This window comes from Cyprinodon variegatus, unplaced genomic scaffold, assembly GCF_000732505.1.
Source record: "Cyprinodon variegatus isolate N-32 unplaced genomic scaffold, C_variegatus-1.0 Scaffold186, whole genome shotgun sequence".
Taxonomy (NCBI): Eukaryota; Metazoa; Chordata; class Actinopteri; order Cyprinodontiformes; family Cyprinodontidae; genus Cyprinodon; species Cyprinodon variegatus.
The window spans coordinates 251,771-269,103 of record NW_015150639.1 but is presented as its reverse complement, the minus strand read 5'-3'; the positions used below and the strand labels follow the sequence as shown (position 1 = coordinate 269,103).

Sequence of the window (17,333 nt, the reverse complement as noted above, 5' to 3'; positions counted from 1 at the left end):
GAATGGTTACAAGGTGGGGAAATATGTGTCTAATATATGGATGGTTCTAGATAGGGGCCAGTGTCCCTGTGGTTCCTGGCCCTTTTATGGGCCCTAAACTAAAATGAGCAAGCAGCTTTTTAAAGAAATTATTTCTTAATGAACAATATGTGATGCACCCCATTGGCTTCTAAGTCTGCTTAATGGACAAAACTCCACTGCTTAGCAAAAAGGTACTGAGGTTCATTGGAGCTTCACTACAGAACATTTGGATAACCAAATAGAAAGTCCAGAACTTAGCTGCATGAAGGTAATTAAACACACTATGTTCAGGAAAGACTGACTGTGGACATCGCTCCGAAAAACACAAGTCCAGCAGTAAACTCTGGAGGTGTTAAGGCTCAGAACAGAAAACCCAGTGTTCAAAGCCGACAGACAGATTTCTCAAAAATTAAGTAAACAGATCTGCAGTGAACAGTGAGGGACGCCGTCGAGAGTCCCAGACGTTTATGTCCTGCCAGCTAGAGAACAGCCAGGAGATCAGAACCGAGCAGACGAAGGAAGGCAGGATAATCCAGAGTGTGAAGCCGGTGTCAATGATGTGTTCAGGAGTCAGAGCCAAGAGATTAGAGATCGAAAGAGGCACTAAAGGGACATCCAGGACAGTATAAGGAATCAGCTTCGTGTTTGGTTAACAGGCAGAATCCAGCAGAAGTCCGAGGACAGGTCAGGCAAATAGATCAGAACGGGAATATGCAGGCTCAGTGGTCCAAGGCAAAACGGGTCAGGATCAGGTAATAAGAAACACTTAGATACTCTTAAACTCTCATCAAGGGCTAAAATAATCTTGTACTGATGACTGGTAGAAAGCAGGTTAAATAGAGGCAAGAGCAGGTGGATCAGATGACCAGTAATGATAACTGAGCTGAGCTAGGCAAGTAAAGGAAATGAGTAATCAGGCCAGTCATCAGCGCCAAAATCATTACAGGAGGTGTAAAGTCTAATTCATATTTTCTGTGAAATTCTGTTTTATTACACACCATAAGGAACAAATTAATCTTAATGTATTGTGTATATGTAGATTACCTGAGTTGATCAACATCTACTTTAGCCTTAAAATTCTCCTTAATACACTCATATTTGATAAATATATATATTTATTGGCAATAGTTGCAAAATACTTTTGAAGGGAATGATACTAGTTATCAGTTTCAGATGCAGCTGAACAAAAGGTTAAAAACTACCCTGACTAAAGAGGAGTGAATATAAATTGTTGCAATTAATCTTCTATTGAAAAGGTTACGTTTTATGTGCTTGAATGCAACCTTTGGAATTTTAGAGAAAAGGATTGCTTTTCTTTGAGAAAATAAAATAATTTAACCCTTAACTGAATCTTTGCAGACATCTGAATGATTAGGCCACTGTAAGAGTGTTTGAAGGAGCTGACAACCTTCAAAAGAGGGCATAAGAAGAAGCCAAAAGATGCCAGCCTTTTCCCCTACATTTCAGGAGGCTGTCCCTAAATTGTTGAGCACATAAGAGGATCCCTGTGTGCGACCCTCTCAGCATTCAAGGCCAGAGTGTGAGGGGATTGGGCTATTGTGAGCCTCTCTGTGTGTTGTCTAGAGAGGGGGGGAGCAAGAAAGAAGAGAAAAGAGAGCAGCAGTAGCCTTCAACTCGAGTTATTTGCTGAGGCTTGAATTCAGAGGTGCACTTTAAACTTATGAAAACATTTCTATCCACAGCTGCCTCCCAGCTCTCCAGAGCTTCTCTTATCTCTTCCACCCTCCTGTCTTTTTCTCCACACACCCACCCTGCCGACTGTCGACCTAACCTGCTTACTTTGGAAATCAACAGTGCAAGAAGAGGCTACAGAGCATTCATCAAGTGGCCGAACAGTGAAAGGTAGCCAGAGCTGTCATGGCTGTGTCCCAGGACAGGAGTGCGTGTCTGAGGCTGGTGGTGCTTCTTTTGCTTGGTGTCGGCATGGAGGAAGTTGTGGAGGGATGTAGCTGCAACCCAGCACACCCACAGCAGCTCTTCTGCAGTGCTGAGATTGGTGAGTTAATAAAATAACAATTGGTAAGCCTCCCTGCAGTGATGTAGAGAAATGCTTCAAAATGAAAGGAGCACCTTTCTTTTGTCTTTAACTGCTTTTAGTATTGATCAAATTGGATTTATTTGTAGAGGTGGTCGAGGCCAAATCCATTATTTAAAACCTATCCAGCAATAAATAATAGCTTATCTTAACCATTTAAACAGCGCATGTTAAATTTACACTCAGCTGAATGACATATTACATGCCTTTACTGATTGCTTTAAATAAAACATAACAACAGATAACTCTTTGTTATTGTGTGAAACAGATTCATGCCACCATTCTGTGGCATAAATGTGACAATTTATGCATTTTATATCTTTCAATCTTATAGAAACAACAATTTTACTCCATGGATAAACAAAGCCAACTATCTGTCTTTCTCTCTGTCCAGTTTCACCCCTACTATTTTTTCCTTCTCTAAGCTTTGGCCAAAACTAACACTCTGCTTTGAATTTGAGTACTTGGCTCCGGAGAGTGGAAGGCTTGAGTATGTGCTGCTGTCAAAGGTTAAACTCCAACAGGGGAAGAAGATAAAAAAGAAAGAAAAATCTATCTCAGTCTTGATTTCTTAATTACTTCCAATGCCCATCAGTTTTAGAGGGGGAGATTATTTGAAAGAAATGTGAAAAGGATCCTGACCTAAATTAAATCTGGGTTATGGACGTGATTGGAGCTTTTAAGATCTTGTTTTTGTGACAGTATATTGCACATCAGTTTTGCCATTAATGACTTAGAGGAAGGTCCACCAAGTACATTTATTCTAAATTCTAAATGATGCTGTTGTCAGGCAGACTTTGAAAAAACTGACATAAATAAATCTAAAGCAGCAGAACAGAATCGGAATTCTACAGAAAGCCAGGAACTTCATGTCAGCTTTTATGATCAAGGATGCATTTGTCTGTAAGCAACTACAAAACAATTCATCAGAAAATTTTTAAAAATACTTTGACATAAGCAAAATGAATCAAAAGATAAATAATGTTTTGAAGCAAGCAATCAAACTGGCTTGCTTCAATAAAATAAAATCCTTCAAACAAAGTGTGGTAACGTCTATTCTATCACAGTAAACAATCAAGGCACTTATTGCATATTTCAACTCTATAATTACACTAGAAAAACATTCAGTTTTGTTGAATTTTATACATAGTGAGTATTCATCAGTCCAGAAAGCCAACTTAAAGGTAGCTCTCTGACTGTGTGGCACACAAAGTAGATAAAGTAGATAAAAAGAAAACAAAGTACAGCTTTGAAAAAGTATAACGAATATGCTGTCTACATTTGTAAAACTGTTTTATGTGCTAATATTTAATATTTTATATTTTCATATTTTTTAATTGACTATCAGTTTTATTATTCTTCCTACACTTGCTAAGCCTGTAGTTTTTTAATAAAACCGGTGACAGCAAACCAGGACTGATGTACCAAAACATATTGTGACACTATGAATTTCACTTCCTTTATCCTACTTTGTGTGAAAGCAGCTTAAATTTACATGTTGAGAAATAAGAATAGTTAATAGCTAATAGACAGATTATTAATCTACTTTTACTTTATTTTATATATAAATAATTTATATAAAATTGGTTATTTAACTCAGAGCAGTTTGGAGACCTTCAACTGCTCAATTTACGGGTTATTTTTCTAGTTGCATTTCTAAACAAGACCTAAAATAATCCAACTTCCAAGTACAAATAAATACAGTATACATTGCATCATACAGAAAATTACTGTTATTTCAGAGGAAACACACTAAATATTAGATTTTTAAAGCAAACAACATCCCAGTTTGCATTTTGTCAGATCCTTTGGAAGTGCTACTCAAACACAAAGCTCTTCTGGTGTGCAGAAAGACTTGAAAACCAATATTCTACAAACTTGCATGGATGAGAGAATGAGGAATAGTAGATACCTAGCTTTTGCAAAGATGTTGATAGGATGTTATTCTTCACATGAGACACTGACAGAAGATATAGAGTGTACAGTATTTATCATAACTTCTGGTCTAAGTGGTTGCCTTAGTAAAGCCTGTGTTTGGAAGATATTAAAAACAAATGTTATAGTTTAGATAGCCTCCCAAAAAGTAACTGAGATTGTAACTCAGTTACTGAATTACTAACCAGTTACTTCACATCAAGGTAACTAGTTACCAGTCATAATAGCTATGCTTGAAGTATTTGGATAGCTTTCCTTTAATCAAAACTTTAAATATCACTGGAAGTGCGATTATGAAATATAAGAAGTTTAATATTAATTGATCAATCAAATAATGATATGAAATAATATGAAAACACTGTATTATAATGTGTGTGTGATGGAACAAGTGACTTTCACTATAATGATTTAGATGTGTTTATGTTTTTTATTTATAACAAAGAAACAATAAAGCAAATTAGATGTTTTAGAACTTTACTATATTCTTCCCATTCTTCAACTGGCTTTAAAATAAGTTGAAAGGTGAAAAATAATGCTTTTTGAGCAATTTACTTAACTTGGAGTTAAATGGGGTTTACACTTTTTTTTAGAAGAAAAGCGAATAACACAGAAAATAGAGGGCAACATGTGGGCAGCAAACTGTCAGTTAGAGTAAAGAAGATTTAAGAAGCTGCTTTAGTTTACAGAAAAAAATCACAGAAACATTTAGCCTTTAACTTCAGTGAGCACTTTCCTTGAGAAACACTCTCACTGAATCAGATACCATTGTCTTTCCTCTCATTCTATGGTCAAGGTAAACTAAACCCCTGTCCACATTGCAGCTCCTCAGCCAATCCGCGCCATGCACTGTATTTCTTGAGCACTGCTAATTTGCTCCGCCCTGCAGTAAAAAATCTCTCTCTGCAGCAGAAAAATTGCTAATGAAAAGTCGTTTTGATTTATAGAGTTGAAGCAATGTGCTGCATTAGACTGAAAATAAAGTAGGGATGTTACCAATATGGAAAAACAAAGTTACTAATGGTGTTATTTTTTTTTTTACGCCATTTCACCCAACACTGATTACAGCAATGGATAATCAACAACAACAACAACAAAACTTAGTCTCAGCTTTTTGTAACATCCTTGCACATCAGCATTTGTTTATTTTGTATTTTTGCAGAGTTTCAGTTGATTTGGAAAGTATACTTTTGTCTCTCCCTGCTAAGGTCCTGTGCAAAGTCAACACAACAAATAACTTCTTGGGATAACACTATTTTTTTTTAGGTCAGGGTCTTAAAAAGATAACCTTTCTTATTGATGCCTTTTGTTAAAGCCAATTAAAACTCAACTTTTTAATCTATCAAAGGAAGTTGAACTCATATAAAAATGTCTCTTTTAAAAGACAGCAGACCAATTAGTAAAAAGGAAAACCTTTATGTTATCTCAAGGAAGTATTTTCTCATTGCTGTCTAAGATGAGAAGTCAATGACTTCTTTACAAGGAAACACATTTGAATTGACATAAAAAAGTCAAACTAAAATATAAAATCTTGTATAAACTTAGCAATAGCAATCAACAAAGATATTTCACTTAGCTCGAAACTAATGGAAAATAGGCCCCAAAAAACTCCTTTATTTGTGTGCTACGATAGGCTTGGGTTTGTTTTGGTGTTAAATGTCTTAATCCCTTTCTGATTAAACGATATCTTTTTATATTGGAAATAGCTGTATGTATCCATAGAGCATTTTGAGGGAAACATCTTATTTCCTCCTGTCTGTGTTCACATCATCCTGGCTGTTTTCTAAGCTTAGGCCAGTGGTGGCCTTAAGTTGACCTGACAGTGCTGTCAGAGTCTACAAGCTTACTGAATGAAGTTGTACATCAGAGTAATATCTCAATGTGTGCAGAAACCCTGGATGATTCTCTGGTCAATGTTTGTCTGTTTAACTGTGTGTGTATTTGCTGGACGGAGGCCAGTCTATGCCAACGCAGCCACTCCATCTCTCTCTTTCTTACCCTCTCACTCCCCTCCTCATTTCCATGTCTATAGGCTCCGTCTGATGGTCTGCATACTAACAATATCGGTGTGAAAGCCCGCTGACAGTCCAGCTTTGTGAGCATGACAAGGGTGCCGATTCATCTGGGAGGGGGAAGTTACTTACTACATCAGTTCTCATGGTAGAAGTTTGCAATATTTCTCTTTGGTGATGAGGCTCTGCAGCACTCAGATTCTGCAGGTGTGTTGGCTTTTCTAAGTGCACGGAACAGCTGCAGCAACTGAAATGAATAACTTAGGCATGTGGAATATACTTTTGTTGAAGGAAATACTTTCAGAAAATCTTTTCGAGAAAAATCCTTTTTTAGCCAGAGAGAATATTTAAAACTGTTGCTGTCCATTTAGAGCAAGTTATTAAAGAAAATGACATCTTAAAAACATTAATACATAAAAATGATCACACTAAGGTGGAATTGGTTATATCTTGTGAAGGGGAACATGAAAATCATCTTAAAACAAATATGCATCAACTGTATAAAAATGTATTTTTCGAACTTTAGAAGGGTACGTTTAAGGCTAGCCTGTAAATTTGCTTGAAGGAAGCACATCAAACACACTACTCTCTTGTGTGATATTGTGAAAGATTAATTTAGGAAAGATCTAATATCTAAAATGTGGGTCATCAATACTATGTCTAGCTGATCTTATGGTACCACCTCCAGATGCCTTAAGGTGCCTGATTAATCTGGTTAAAAATGATTTTGTATTTAAGTATTAAAAGAACAAGACAAGTACAAGTCATCATAAAAAATTGGCAAGGTAGCAACTTCTGTGTTGCAGAGATGAATGTGTTTTGATGTGATCAATCCACACACAAAAGCAACATACCTTGTTAAGATGCTGGCTGATGGTTGTTTATGTATATGCATTTAGCATAAAGTTGCATTTAGTTATGTGATATTACAGCTATTATACTGGCAAAAGAAATCAGAGAGGAAAAACAAATACACCAAAAATAGACAGAAAAATGTTAAAATGTTAATGACATTTTTGGAAAAAAGGAAGATTTTAAGCTTTTAAACACCATCCTGATGTTAAGAGTAGAGGCTGTGTAGATGCTTAGCTGTAGGAGGGATTACTGCACTTCATGAAATCATGAGGAAATAAATCCATGTAGAAATATTGATATAACTTTTGAAGGGATTAGGGTAAATCTTAAAGCTCTAGAAGGAAATAGATCATCCAAACTTCTGATCATTGACTCTGATCATACCACCAGATTTAAGACACAACTGGCATTTACACAATCTAATTCCCATTAAAACTGTGGGCAGCACTGCAAAGATGCATTATGGCCAGGTGGAGAAAAAAAGAAAAAATGTTGTTAAAGCTCTTCTGTTAAAATGAATGAGCCAAACCTCAAGGAAAATATGTAATTGAATATGAGGAATTTCATGACCAAAGTCATCTAAATGTGTCCTTTACACCTGTTTATGCAAGTGTTTCATTGTAGCAATAGGTATGGTATGGTATAAATAGAAATAGTATTTAAAGTCTGTTTCTTTTGAAATTTTAGCCACTTATTTACTCACGGCTGATAAAACTATTTTAATTAATTATGCAAATGTGGCACAACTTCAAAACATTGCTGGCAATGGAACCTGTTGGTACTACAGCCACTAAAAATCATATGCTGGCAACAACATAGGCTCAGCTTACACAGAGATTACATAATATCTGGATTCAATGTGCTTACAAAGCATCTTTTTTTATCTACATCTATTTTTTTTTTATATTTTAATGAGCAAAAACATTTTATAGTAAATAAAAAAATGCACTTTTGTTTTATTACTTCTCAAACTGTCAAGGTTTGGTGGAAGTTTTTGAGGACCCAAATGTAGAGATGAGTTTGCAGATTTAATGGAATTAGTGGCAACAGAAATATGAATCCAGACTGAATGGGCAGGGGACTTAGGAACTAAAACAAGGAGTCTCTGGGGAGGAACATACATAGGAATGAAGAGAATCTAGCAATGAGGAACTGCAGAGGTGGGGATCAGAACAAAGAATGGGCTAATGGGCTGATATGGAGCAGGTGTGGATAGAAGTAACTAGAAGGGAGCCAAGGGGAAAGGAAACTAGCTCCATGGGACAACAGAGAGTAACACAAAAACATTGCCAGAAATCAACTACAAAAACACAAAATTATACGGAAACTAAAAATAAACCTGAAAAAAATTGAAGGACCCAAACAAAAATCATAAAAATCATAATAAGGCAGTAGGCTTAACAATTAATAATTTACATATTTCATAACATGAAATGAAATATTGTGTGTAGACAATTTTATGGGTCAGTCTAGGGTCGATCAAAGGTTAAAAATAGCTCTGTTTTTTCTTAAACATTTGGTTTATTGAAAAATGTTATTAAATTTGTAAAAATGCATTGTTTATCTAAATATGTCACTGCAGCAAATCTAAACTGGATGTTTTTAAGACTCTGCTCCAAAAGAATGAATAAAATACTAAAAAGTTAAAGAAAACAGATTAGTTATTTGATATTTTCTGCAAAGACAACATGTCTGAAGCAGCTGTATCTGAATGGGCAATGTTATACTCAGATTACACCTTTAGGCGTTTGTTTGCTATTCTATCCACTTGGTGTTCAGCAAATAAACAAGAAGACTGCTTGGCCTGAGCTAATTTTACAAAACGGCCTGAGCTCCTCCTCCTCTTACCAACACAAAAAAACCGTGGCGTAGTTATGTGTTGACCCAAAAGGAAAACCAAGTGGGTGGTTTGCTAAGCCGTGTTTGTGAGGTTCACTCCGCTTCTCCCACTCGCTATGCTTTCATGGTGTTACTCGACCCACTTCTGGCTCTTCTCTCCCTTTTACCAGTTTGAGACAGGGTCACCTACAGCTGTACTCTTTTCCTTTTAACAAAGCAAGATTTATACTTTTTTTCTGGGAACTGCAAGATTACTTAAATATGTTTAACTACAGAATATAATTTTGCATTTGTTTTCAGTTTTTTTTTAAATGACTTTAGCCTTTTTAAATGTAATCTTGCTGCTAGTTTCTTTCACTACAATAATCAAACTAAGCAAACCAAATGGAAACAATCTAGCATTAATTACACGCTTCTAAAATAAAAAAAATGGACATACACGAATATAGTCAAAAATCCTAGCAAATGAGAATAAAACGAATAAATGACAAAAAGACTAACTTTATGGGTTTATTTTTAACAGCATAGGTTCAAGATGTATTTAAATGCTGAAAGATATTATAGGTAGGGATGTCCTGATTCAATTTTCTTCATTTCCTATACGATATCTATGTTGCAGCTTTGAATATTGACCAATACTGATAGCCGACATACTTTTATTACTGATTTTGTTGTTTAGAATGTCAGAAAAGGCTTGATCAAGTAACATAACAACAGCAAAAAGAGGTGACAGCTGACCCTTTTGTTTTTTTAATCAAGCCTTTGTTTTAAATCAAGCCTTACATAAACTACACAGATGTTCAAAGAAACTAATTGCTCTCCTACATCCACCTACGCCACAGCAAATCAGCTTTAAACAACACCTCAACGAAAGCCAATCGGCATCCAAATTTAATCTTGAAAGGCCTTTGATCCGCAACTCGTCTGCTACGTAGTGCACAGGCAGTGGTTGCTCTGTGTGACTTCATTCAGATGTCCCCGTTTCCACCCACCTTCAGCCCATCCTCCACCATCGTAGCTAAAGCTTCATCAGAATGTCATTCCTCCCGGACTCTTAGTGCATTCCGCGTCTCATTTCAACTGGTCCGGCAGAAGACTGCCATGTTGAACCTGGTTCTGCCAGAGGTTTCTTCCCTCTCCATTGTCACTTCATGCTTGCTCATTATGGACAGGTTCTCTCAACCTGTGTTATCCAAACTGGACTTCCATCTTCCAGGTCCCTGAGTGAAGCTCTAGTGTCAGCTCACGCAGTTCACTGGATCTCCCCATAAAGCTCAGCAGACCGTCTCGCTAACCAGCAGTCTACAGACTGACCAACTTTATCTATCTCCACCCCAACACTAGTTTCAGGCCTGGATGGGAAACATCCCTGTTCTTTACTCCTGTTCATGCATATCTATCAAAATTCACCGCTATGTTTCCTGCCGAGGTCTGAGCGCCAGACACCAAGTAATTGTATCAATAAATTTCTTCTTATTGTCTTTTCTCTTCATGGGAGTTTTTGAGATTGAAATAGATGTCAGATCAAGACTTCCCCAAATGTTTGTCATACAGCGACAGATAGAGAGCATGATGTGTATATTTACATTTCATGTGTGGTTTAGAAACAGCTCCTTTTCCAGAAAAACTAAAACATTGCTCTGGTGAGCCTTGATAATGTCAGTACTGTGACAAGACTCATCTAGCTTGAATTAGAGGAGGATTTCGATGGCATGAGTGTGTGGTATGAGAAAAGTTCATTTTTATTAATAAAACCATAAATGTTAGATTTACTTTACTGATTGTTGACTAAATCATGAAGTCTAGTATGCCCTTATATTAGACATAGTGTATTAGTGTGTCTCGAGTTTGCGAGGATACAACGAGCAGAGAGCTACTTGTTATTCCATGAGAGTTTTAAATTTCCTCCCAGAGGACAAGAGTGACACATCCTGTATCACTACTGAGAGGCTGCGACACCGTCAGTGTTGGGAGGAAGAGGAGTGACAAACAAAATGGGAGCAAAGGAGGAGGGACACAGATCTGCTTTGAATCAGTCCACTTATATCAGTAAATAAAGGATATTTTTCATGTAAATGATATCCTGGTTTTCGCATTAATTTTTTTATTCTAATACATTTTAACCCTTCCTCCTGTCAGCCTTTCTTTTCTTTGTTTTTTTCCTAACAGTGATAAGGGCAAAGATCTCCGGAGAGAAGATTGTGTCGCCTAGCAACAGCTCCTCACCTTACATGAAGATGATCCAGTATGAAATCAAAATGATCAAGGTTAGCTCTGTGGACAACACCGTCACCTGTTGATGATGGAGATTCAAATCCCTTTGCTGTGAATGCTACCGCTCTGTATGTACATGTCAGCAGGGACAAGGTTTTGTTTGTCTAAAAGTAAATAAAATGAGTGATGCCACTGGCATTTTAAATGTCTTGTAACGAAACATCCTTTAATATACAACTTTCTTATCCCTTTCTTTAAGCTAGAGAAAAAGGGATTGTGGAGAAATATTTTCAAATCTATCAACTTCTATTGAAATAACTTTCCATCTTGCAGTGACCAGAATTTATACCCAAAGTTTTAATCCTTAAAATTAAAAATAGCCTGGAGTTAAAACTGCCCATTCACTATCCCATCCACAGAGAATCTTTCAGGTTATTTAAAGCAAAACACAGCAAAACACCTTTCTTCTGTTTTTTTGCTCTATTTACATTGCAGTGTCCATATAAACTGTAAAACTCCCTGCATAATTATAATAAAGCAATTTATATGCATGAAACAAGTGGAGCAATATGGCAATTGCCATACTGTTACACTTGTGAAAGTAAAATCTGTTGGGCTCTTGTTGGCACCAAGACAATTATTCTTATTGCCACATTGCCAGACAGGACACTGTAAAAAAAAAAATAATAATAATAAAATAAAAAAAATAAAGCAAAACGCTTAAAGATTTATATAGGAGATTATATATTAATTGACCTGTTTGCCCCCAATTTTGTATCAAAATACGATACATTTGGCATTATAGGGTTAACAATAAAATCATAAGGAAACAACCTTTAAGTTGCTGGACTAATATTATACATCAAATGTGTCATACTTGATGCCTGTCTGTCAGATCCAGTCCACAATTCCAAAAAGGCTTAGCCATTATGTTATAAAGTGTCCTGATTGTGGACCAGTGGACCAGTTCTACACACTCTGCAGGGTGCTAGAGGGTTAATGGGCAGTTGCCCAAATGCTCCACATGATTTTTTGGACCAGGAAAAGGCATTCCACTATGTCCCTTGTGGTGCCCTGGGGGATGCACCAGGAGTCGGGGCCCTTTACTAGGGGCCATCCAGTCTCTGTAAAAGTGGAGAAGGAGTTTGGCCCACATTAAGTCACAACCAAGGGCTGGAAGGGGTCTGGTTTAGGGACCAGCAGATTACGTGGTTCTGCTGACTTTCTCCTGACAAGCCATATATCATACACTTGGGCGGTTCACAGCTGAAATATAAGCAGAATTAGAATCAGCTCGTCCAAGTCCAAGGCCTTGGTTCTTGACCAGAAAATGGTGACTTGTCCCCTTCAGGTTCGAGGAGATTCCCTGCCTCGACTTGAGGAGTTTAAGTATCTTGGGTGCCTGTTCACAAGTGAGGAGAGTTAGGAGTGGGAGATTGGTAGATGGAAAAGTGCACCTGCTATAATAATGCTGATACTGCACCAGTCTGTCATGGTGAAAAGAACTGAGCGAACAAGCAAAGCTCTTGATTTACCGGTCGGTCTACGTTCCAACCCTCATCGGTCATAAAATCTGGATCATGCAGAAAGAACGAGATCCTGGATACAAGCGAGAGAAGAGCTTCCTCCATAGGGTGGCTGGGCTTTCCCTTAGAACAGGAGGAGGAGCTTGGTCATTCGGGAGAGGCTTGGAGTAGAGCCTCTTCACCTATACATGAAGAGGTGTCAGCTGAGGTGGCTTGGACATCTTTATTCGGATGCCACCTGGACGCCTCTCTCGGGAGGTGTTCCGGGAATGTCCAACTCAGAGGGGACCTTGAGGACGATCCAGTAGGACGATCCAGGAGGACGATCCAGGACATCTCGGGTGCCCTGGGAAAGCCTCTGACTTCTCCAAGAGGTGCTGGAGGAGCTGTCTGAGGATAGGGAGGTCTGGGAGTCTGTGCCGCCCCCTTTACCCGGTACTGGATGGAGTGGGAGAAGGCGATATTGCCTCTTTTTTTTTTTCAATAAATGGCAAAATTACCTTAAATTTTTATTAAAAAAATTATGCATAATAAAAACGTGACTTTTAGAGGGATTTTTAACACCAGCAAATGTAGAGAGTTTTTGAAGGATGCATTTTAATGAGTCAGTTTGCAAACAAATGTTGAAAGGTGCAGATTGCACTATTTAAAAATAAATATTGCTGTGAATTTTTTAAATATTTATTTAATAGAGGTAGACAACCTTAACTTTTTCTCTGTTTTCTAGATGTTTAAAGGTTTTGATAGAGCCAAGGACATCCAGTATGTGTACACCCCCGTCTTCTCCTCACTCTGTGGAGTAAAACTCGACTCCAATAATAAAGCAGGGTATCTGCTCTCAGGTACAGTCTGCTTCCGCTTTTTCATTATTAGATGTGCAATAGAGCTATGTGGCATAGACACATCAATGTTATTTATTTCCACAGGAAACAGGAAGTAGAGAAAAAAATATTACAGTTAAAGATGCATTGATCAGTTTTTAGTTCTAATATTCTCCCTGAAGATTATATGAAATACACAGTCAATGGTGAAAACTATAACTCAGTATAATATTTACAGGGCCATCCACAGCTATTAGCAACTCAGGAGAGATATGAAAAAAGGTTTCTAAACAATTCTTGCACTGGATACTTTGTCAAGATGCCAGTTTTATCCTTCTGGATTTAGTCATCATTAGACTGGTGACTTCACTAGTATAGCTATATTATCACTTATCAAAACCAGCACCAAACTCAGCACCATCCCCATCTTATCCATCTTAAAAAGATAGGGCTTGTGTGCCACATCATATTTTTGCCCTATATCATAACATAACATAAAGCCAAAAATGTTCAGCTAAAAGTTACCAAACATCCGATCTATAAAGCATACAAAGTCAGTTTACTTAGTCTGAGGAGTTGAATCATTAAAGGCACAAAGTATTTTATTAAGAAGCAAAAATCTTACTGTAGGATTGTTTTCCCTGTTTACATTAAACATAGGGTTTTCTGTTATTTTTAAAGTCGAGATTATGTGTCAGCATTAAAGATGTTAGGTCTGTTTACACATCTATAACAGGGTTGAGTTTAAGTAAGTGCATTTTTGTGATTTTAAGTGTTGAAGAAGAAAGAGAAGAAATAATTACTAGATTATCTCCTGTTGTGCATCAAATAATTTGCCTTTCATCTTAATTATTAAAAAAGGCAACAAAGCTACAGCCTAATTACTCAGATATGACATGAAGGATGTAATTAAAGTTTTTGTTTACTGCTTTAACAGTGTTTTTAGTTTCAGAAGGCTGTTGGATTAATCGCTTGTTATTGGGTTTGTCTGATCAGGAAGCATGTGGAGCGATGGACGGATTTCTATTGGCCAGTGTGACTTAGTGGAATCCTGGGACAACTTATCGCTGTCACAAAAAAAGAACCTTAACTACAGATACCAGATGGGTTGTGAATGCAGGGTGAGTTTAATTAATTTCAATTCACTTCAAAAATATTTTATTAATCCCAAAGTATTTCAAATCTTTGGAGAAATTAACTAATTAGCTAATAGTAACTACTAGTATATTTTTTTTTACAAGTGTATTTGTTTTTACCTTTATATAATTATTCATACCTCTTGATATCGATCTGATATTTTACATTGACAACCACAAAATGTTCCTTTTTCAATTTATGTATTATTCGAGCATTAAGAGTTTCTTCATTGTGACACTGAAGGAAAACTATGCTTTTTTTAAAATATATTTCGCAAATATAAACAAGACCATGCAACACAACAGAGATATGAAAAACATTTTAAGTTGTGAAGAGATGTAACAAAATGAAATTAATAAAGAAAAAAACTAAATCTGAAGCTCTTGCAGTGAATCCAAGGGGCCATGCTTTTTTTTTTGCAAAAACAGCAAGAAAGCCACGAAATTCTTTTTCAAGATTTAGTATCAGCCATTTATGAGATCAAAAAGAGGTATAGTGGAGGATGTTCTTTTTCCGGGTGGATCATCAAAATAAGTGGTCCTCCTAGTTGTCAATGATTGTGGTGATATGTTTACATAAGGCTGTCCTATGTACTCATCCCCATTTTCTCTTAACAGTGGTGAGTCTGACATAGTGGAAAAATTGCAAATCTTCTTTTGGAAAAATGCAAACAGCAACTTTTAAACAGAGCGTGCACGAGGAGAAATGTTCTCCTGCATGCTCTTGTAAACGTTTAATAGGCGTTCCCTCTCGGGAGCGGGTATATAGGGTTGTGCATGTGCATTTTTTTCTAACTTGGAGAGTTAGGGTCTTTTAAAAAAAAAATTGCAAAGATCCTCCACTATACCTTTAAGTGGTGTCTTTGTAATCTTTGCTAAAAATGTTTTTGTTTTTTTTGGTAAAGCAGCTTTTTTACACTTAATTATTCGTACAGTTAAATGATATACAATACGAGTGACAAAAAAAACAAACAATCTCAAGTTCTCTGAATATTATCCTAATAATTTTGCTCTCTCATCAGATCAACACATGCTACACGGTACCATGTGTGTCTACAGGTGAGAACGAGTGCCTGTGGACAGACTGGCTGCTTGATAACAGTCTGAATGGGGAGCAGGCTCGGCAATATGCCTGCATCCGACGATCGGACACGAGCTGTAGCTGGTATCGGGGTGGGCCTCCACCTGAGAAGGACTTCTTGGACATGACTGACCCGTGATCTGTAACCCTGACTCCTGAAATCTCTTAAGAAAATCCCAACCCTGCTTCTGGCATATTTAGCATGCAGAGTAGCAACTAAAATGAGTTAAAAGTTATCACATATTCAGACCTACTGGAGTAAAAGCTGCCTTTAAGCTACTGATTCCAAATTACCGGCAGCGATCCAGCAACAGGAAAATTACTATTTTTGACTCATTTCACAAATTCCACTACATACGTTTTTACTGAGTGAGAACAGGGACAGTACATGTACAGCAAAACGTTACTTTCTGACTGAAGGGTTCCTACATAATTATAAATGAGCTCCTGTTACAAAAGCCCTATAATTATTTGTATGATGTACAATTGATCAAGTAGCAATTAGAGTTCTGAATTTACAGAAATCCAAATGGAAATGTTTAAAAACACTAAAATAATCTTTCTTGCAACATCATTGCAAAGTCTAATCATGTACAAATAGACTGCGAGCTCATGACAGTGCAATACTAAAAAATGAACAGATGTTGAATATACTGTACTTTGCGAACGTTTTAGGCTCTTAAACTGAAATATAAATTGAATGATATGTCATGAGAGAAAAATTGTAATGCAATTATACAATTCAAATGGATGAAATAAAAGGGACTTTTTCCACAATGATCTTTAAGGGTAAAGCCATTTTAAACACCTTTTTTGTTTGCCCTTTCTTTCTATTTTTTATTCACTCTGTTTTATAAATCTGAAGCTGACATGCTTAATGATTTTTAGATTTGAATATATATCTACAGTGCCTAAAGCCTTTGCATTTTGCAGTTTATGCAAGGAGAAGCAGCCCAAATTAACCACTTTTTTTCGTTGTGATTATTATATATTATATTATGCATTTCTTTAAAGTGAAACTCCTCATAGTTTTATTTCAAAATCTTGAGCTTGTAAATATAATATTGGAATTCAATTAACATTGTTATGGCTAACTATATGTTTTGTTTTTGCATAGAGGTCCTTATCCTGCTTTTTTTCCTTCGTGCAAATCCGTCCTGTTTTTTTCTGGTGCCAAAAACCCAATCCAGCACCTAGACAAAAGCACTGCCACCTAGAGAAGCCAAGCCTTTGTTCCTTAGGAGAAATGATATATAACAGGACAAGATAACATTTCTTAAATCCTTGAAAAGGATGGCAGACTGCTTGTTTCTTTGTTCTGAAAATTTGCTGAATAAATAAAGGACAGGAGTCTGACTGGACTTGAATTACTTTACATAAATTATACAGATTATAAGGCATTATCCCTTGTTCTTACATATGGTGCTGTGTTTTCACTCTTACTTATTACATCTGTTTTTTGTGTCTTTTAAAAACAATTTAAGATCATGAAGTAAATTCTAATATCAAACTTAGATAGCCTGATGAATATAAAGTGCAGTTTATAAAAGATGATTTACAAGGGGAAAAAATTACCTGAACCTACCAAAACCTTGTGAAAAGTTTATTGCCATGTAAATCTTGTACACACTTTCACCACCTGTAGTGAAAACAACTACCATCCAGCATTTGGAACGACGATAATCCCAATGGAGCAAATTCTTATACTTTTCTTTGCAGAACCATTTTATCTTGGCCACATTTGAGGATTTCTGAAGAAGAAATCAGTTTAAAGCAAGCCTAGAGGAATTCAATTGGTTTAAAGTCCAAATTTTGACTAGGCTTATTCAAACTCCTCATG

The 17,333-nt window shown here is 36.6% G+C and overlaps 2 protein-coding genes across 2 annotated transcripts in view; one reads left to right on the top strand and one right to left on the bottom strand.

Moving 5' to 3' along the window:
- Window positions 1-17,333, bottom strand: part of syn2 (synapsin II) — a 98,271-nt gene that overhangs the window by 15,447 nt on the left and 65,491 nt on the right. The gene's annotated exons all lie outside the window — the stretch shown is intronic.
- Window positions 1,532-15,841, top strand: timp4 (TIMP metallopeptidase inhibitor 4). The gene is made up of 6 exons (XM_015379173.1): window positions 1,532-1,687; window positions 1,837-2,038; window positions 10,885-10,982; window positions 13,183-13,297; window positions 14,273-14,397; window positions 15,435-15,841. The coding sequence occupies exons 2-6, from the start codon at window positions 1,900-1,902 to the stop codon at window positions 15,630-15,632; spliced, it is 675 nt and encodes a 224-aa protein (XP_015234659.1). The 5' UTR covers window positions 1,532-1,687; window positions 1,837-1,899; the 3' UTR covers window positions 15,633-15,841.

Excerpts from the sequence above, each read along its gene's own strand:
- timp4 (XM_015379173.1), top strand. The coding sequence starts at position 1,900 with ATGGCTGTGTCCCAGGACAGGAGTGCGTGTCTGAGGCTGGTGGTGCTT. Across the intron at positions 13,298-14,272 it reads AGCAGGGTATCTGCTCTCAG|GAAGCATGTGGAGCGATGGA; the intron begins GTACAGTCTGCT and ends TTGTCTGATCAG. Across the intron at positions 14,398-15,434 it reads AGATGGGTTGTGAATGCAGG|ATCAACACATGCTACACGGT; the intron begins GTGAGTTTAATT and ends CTCTCTCATCAG.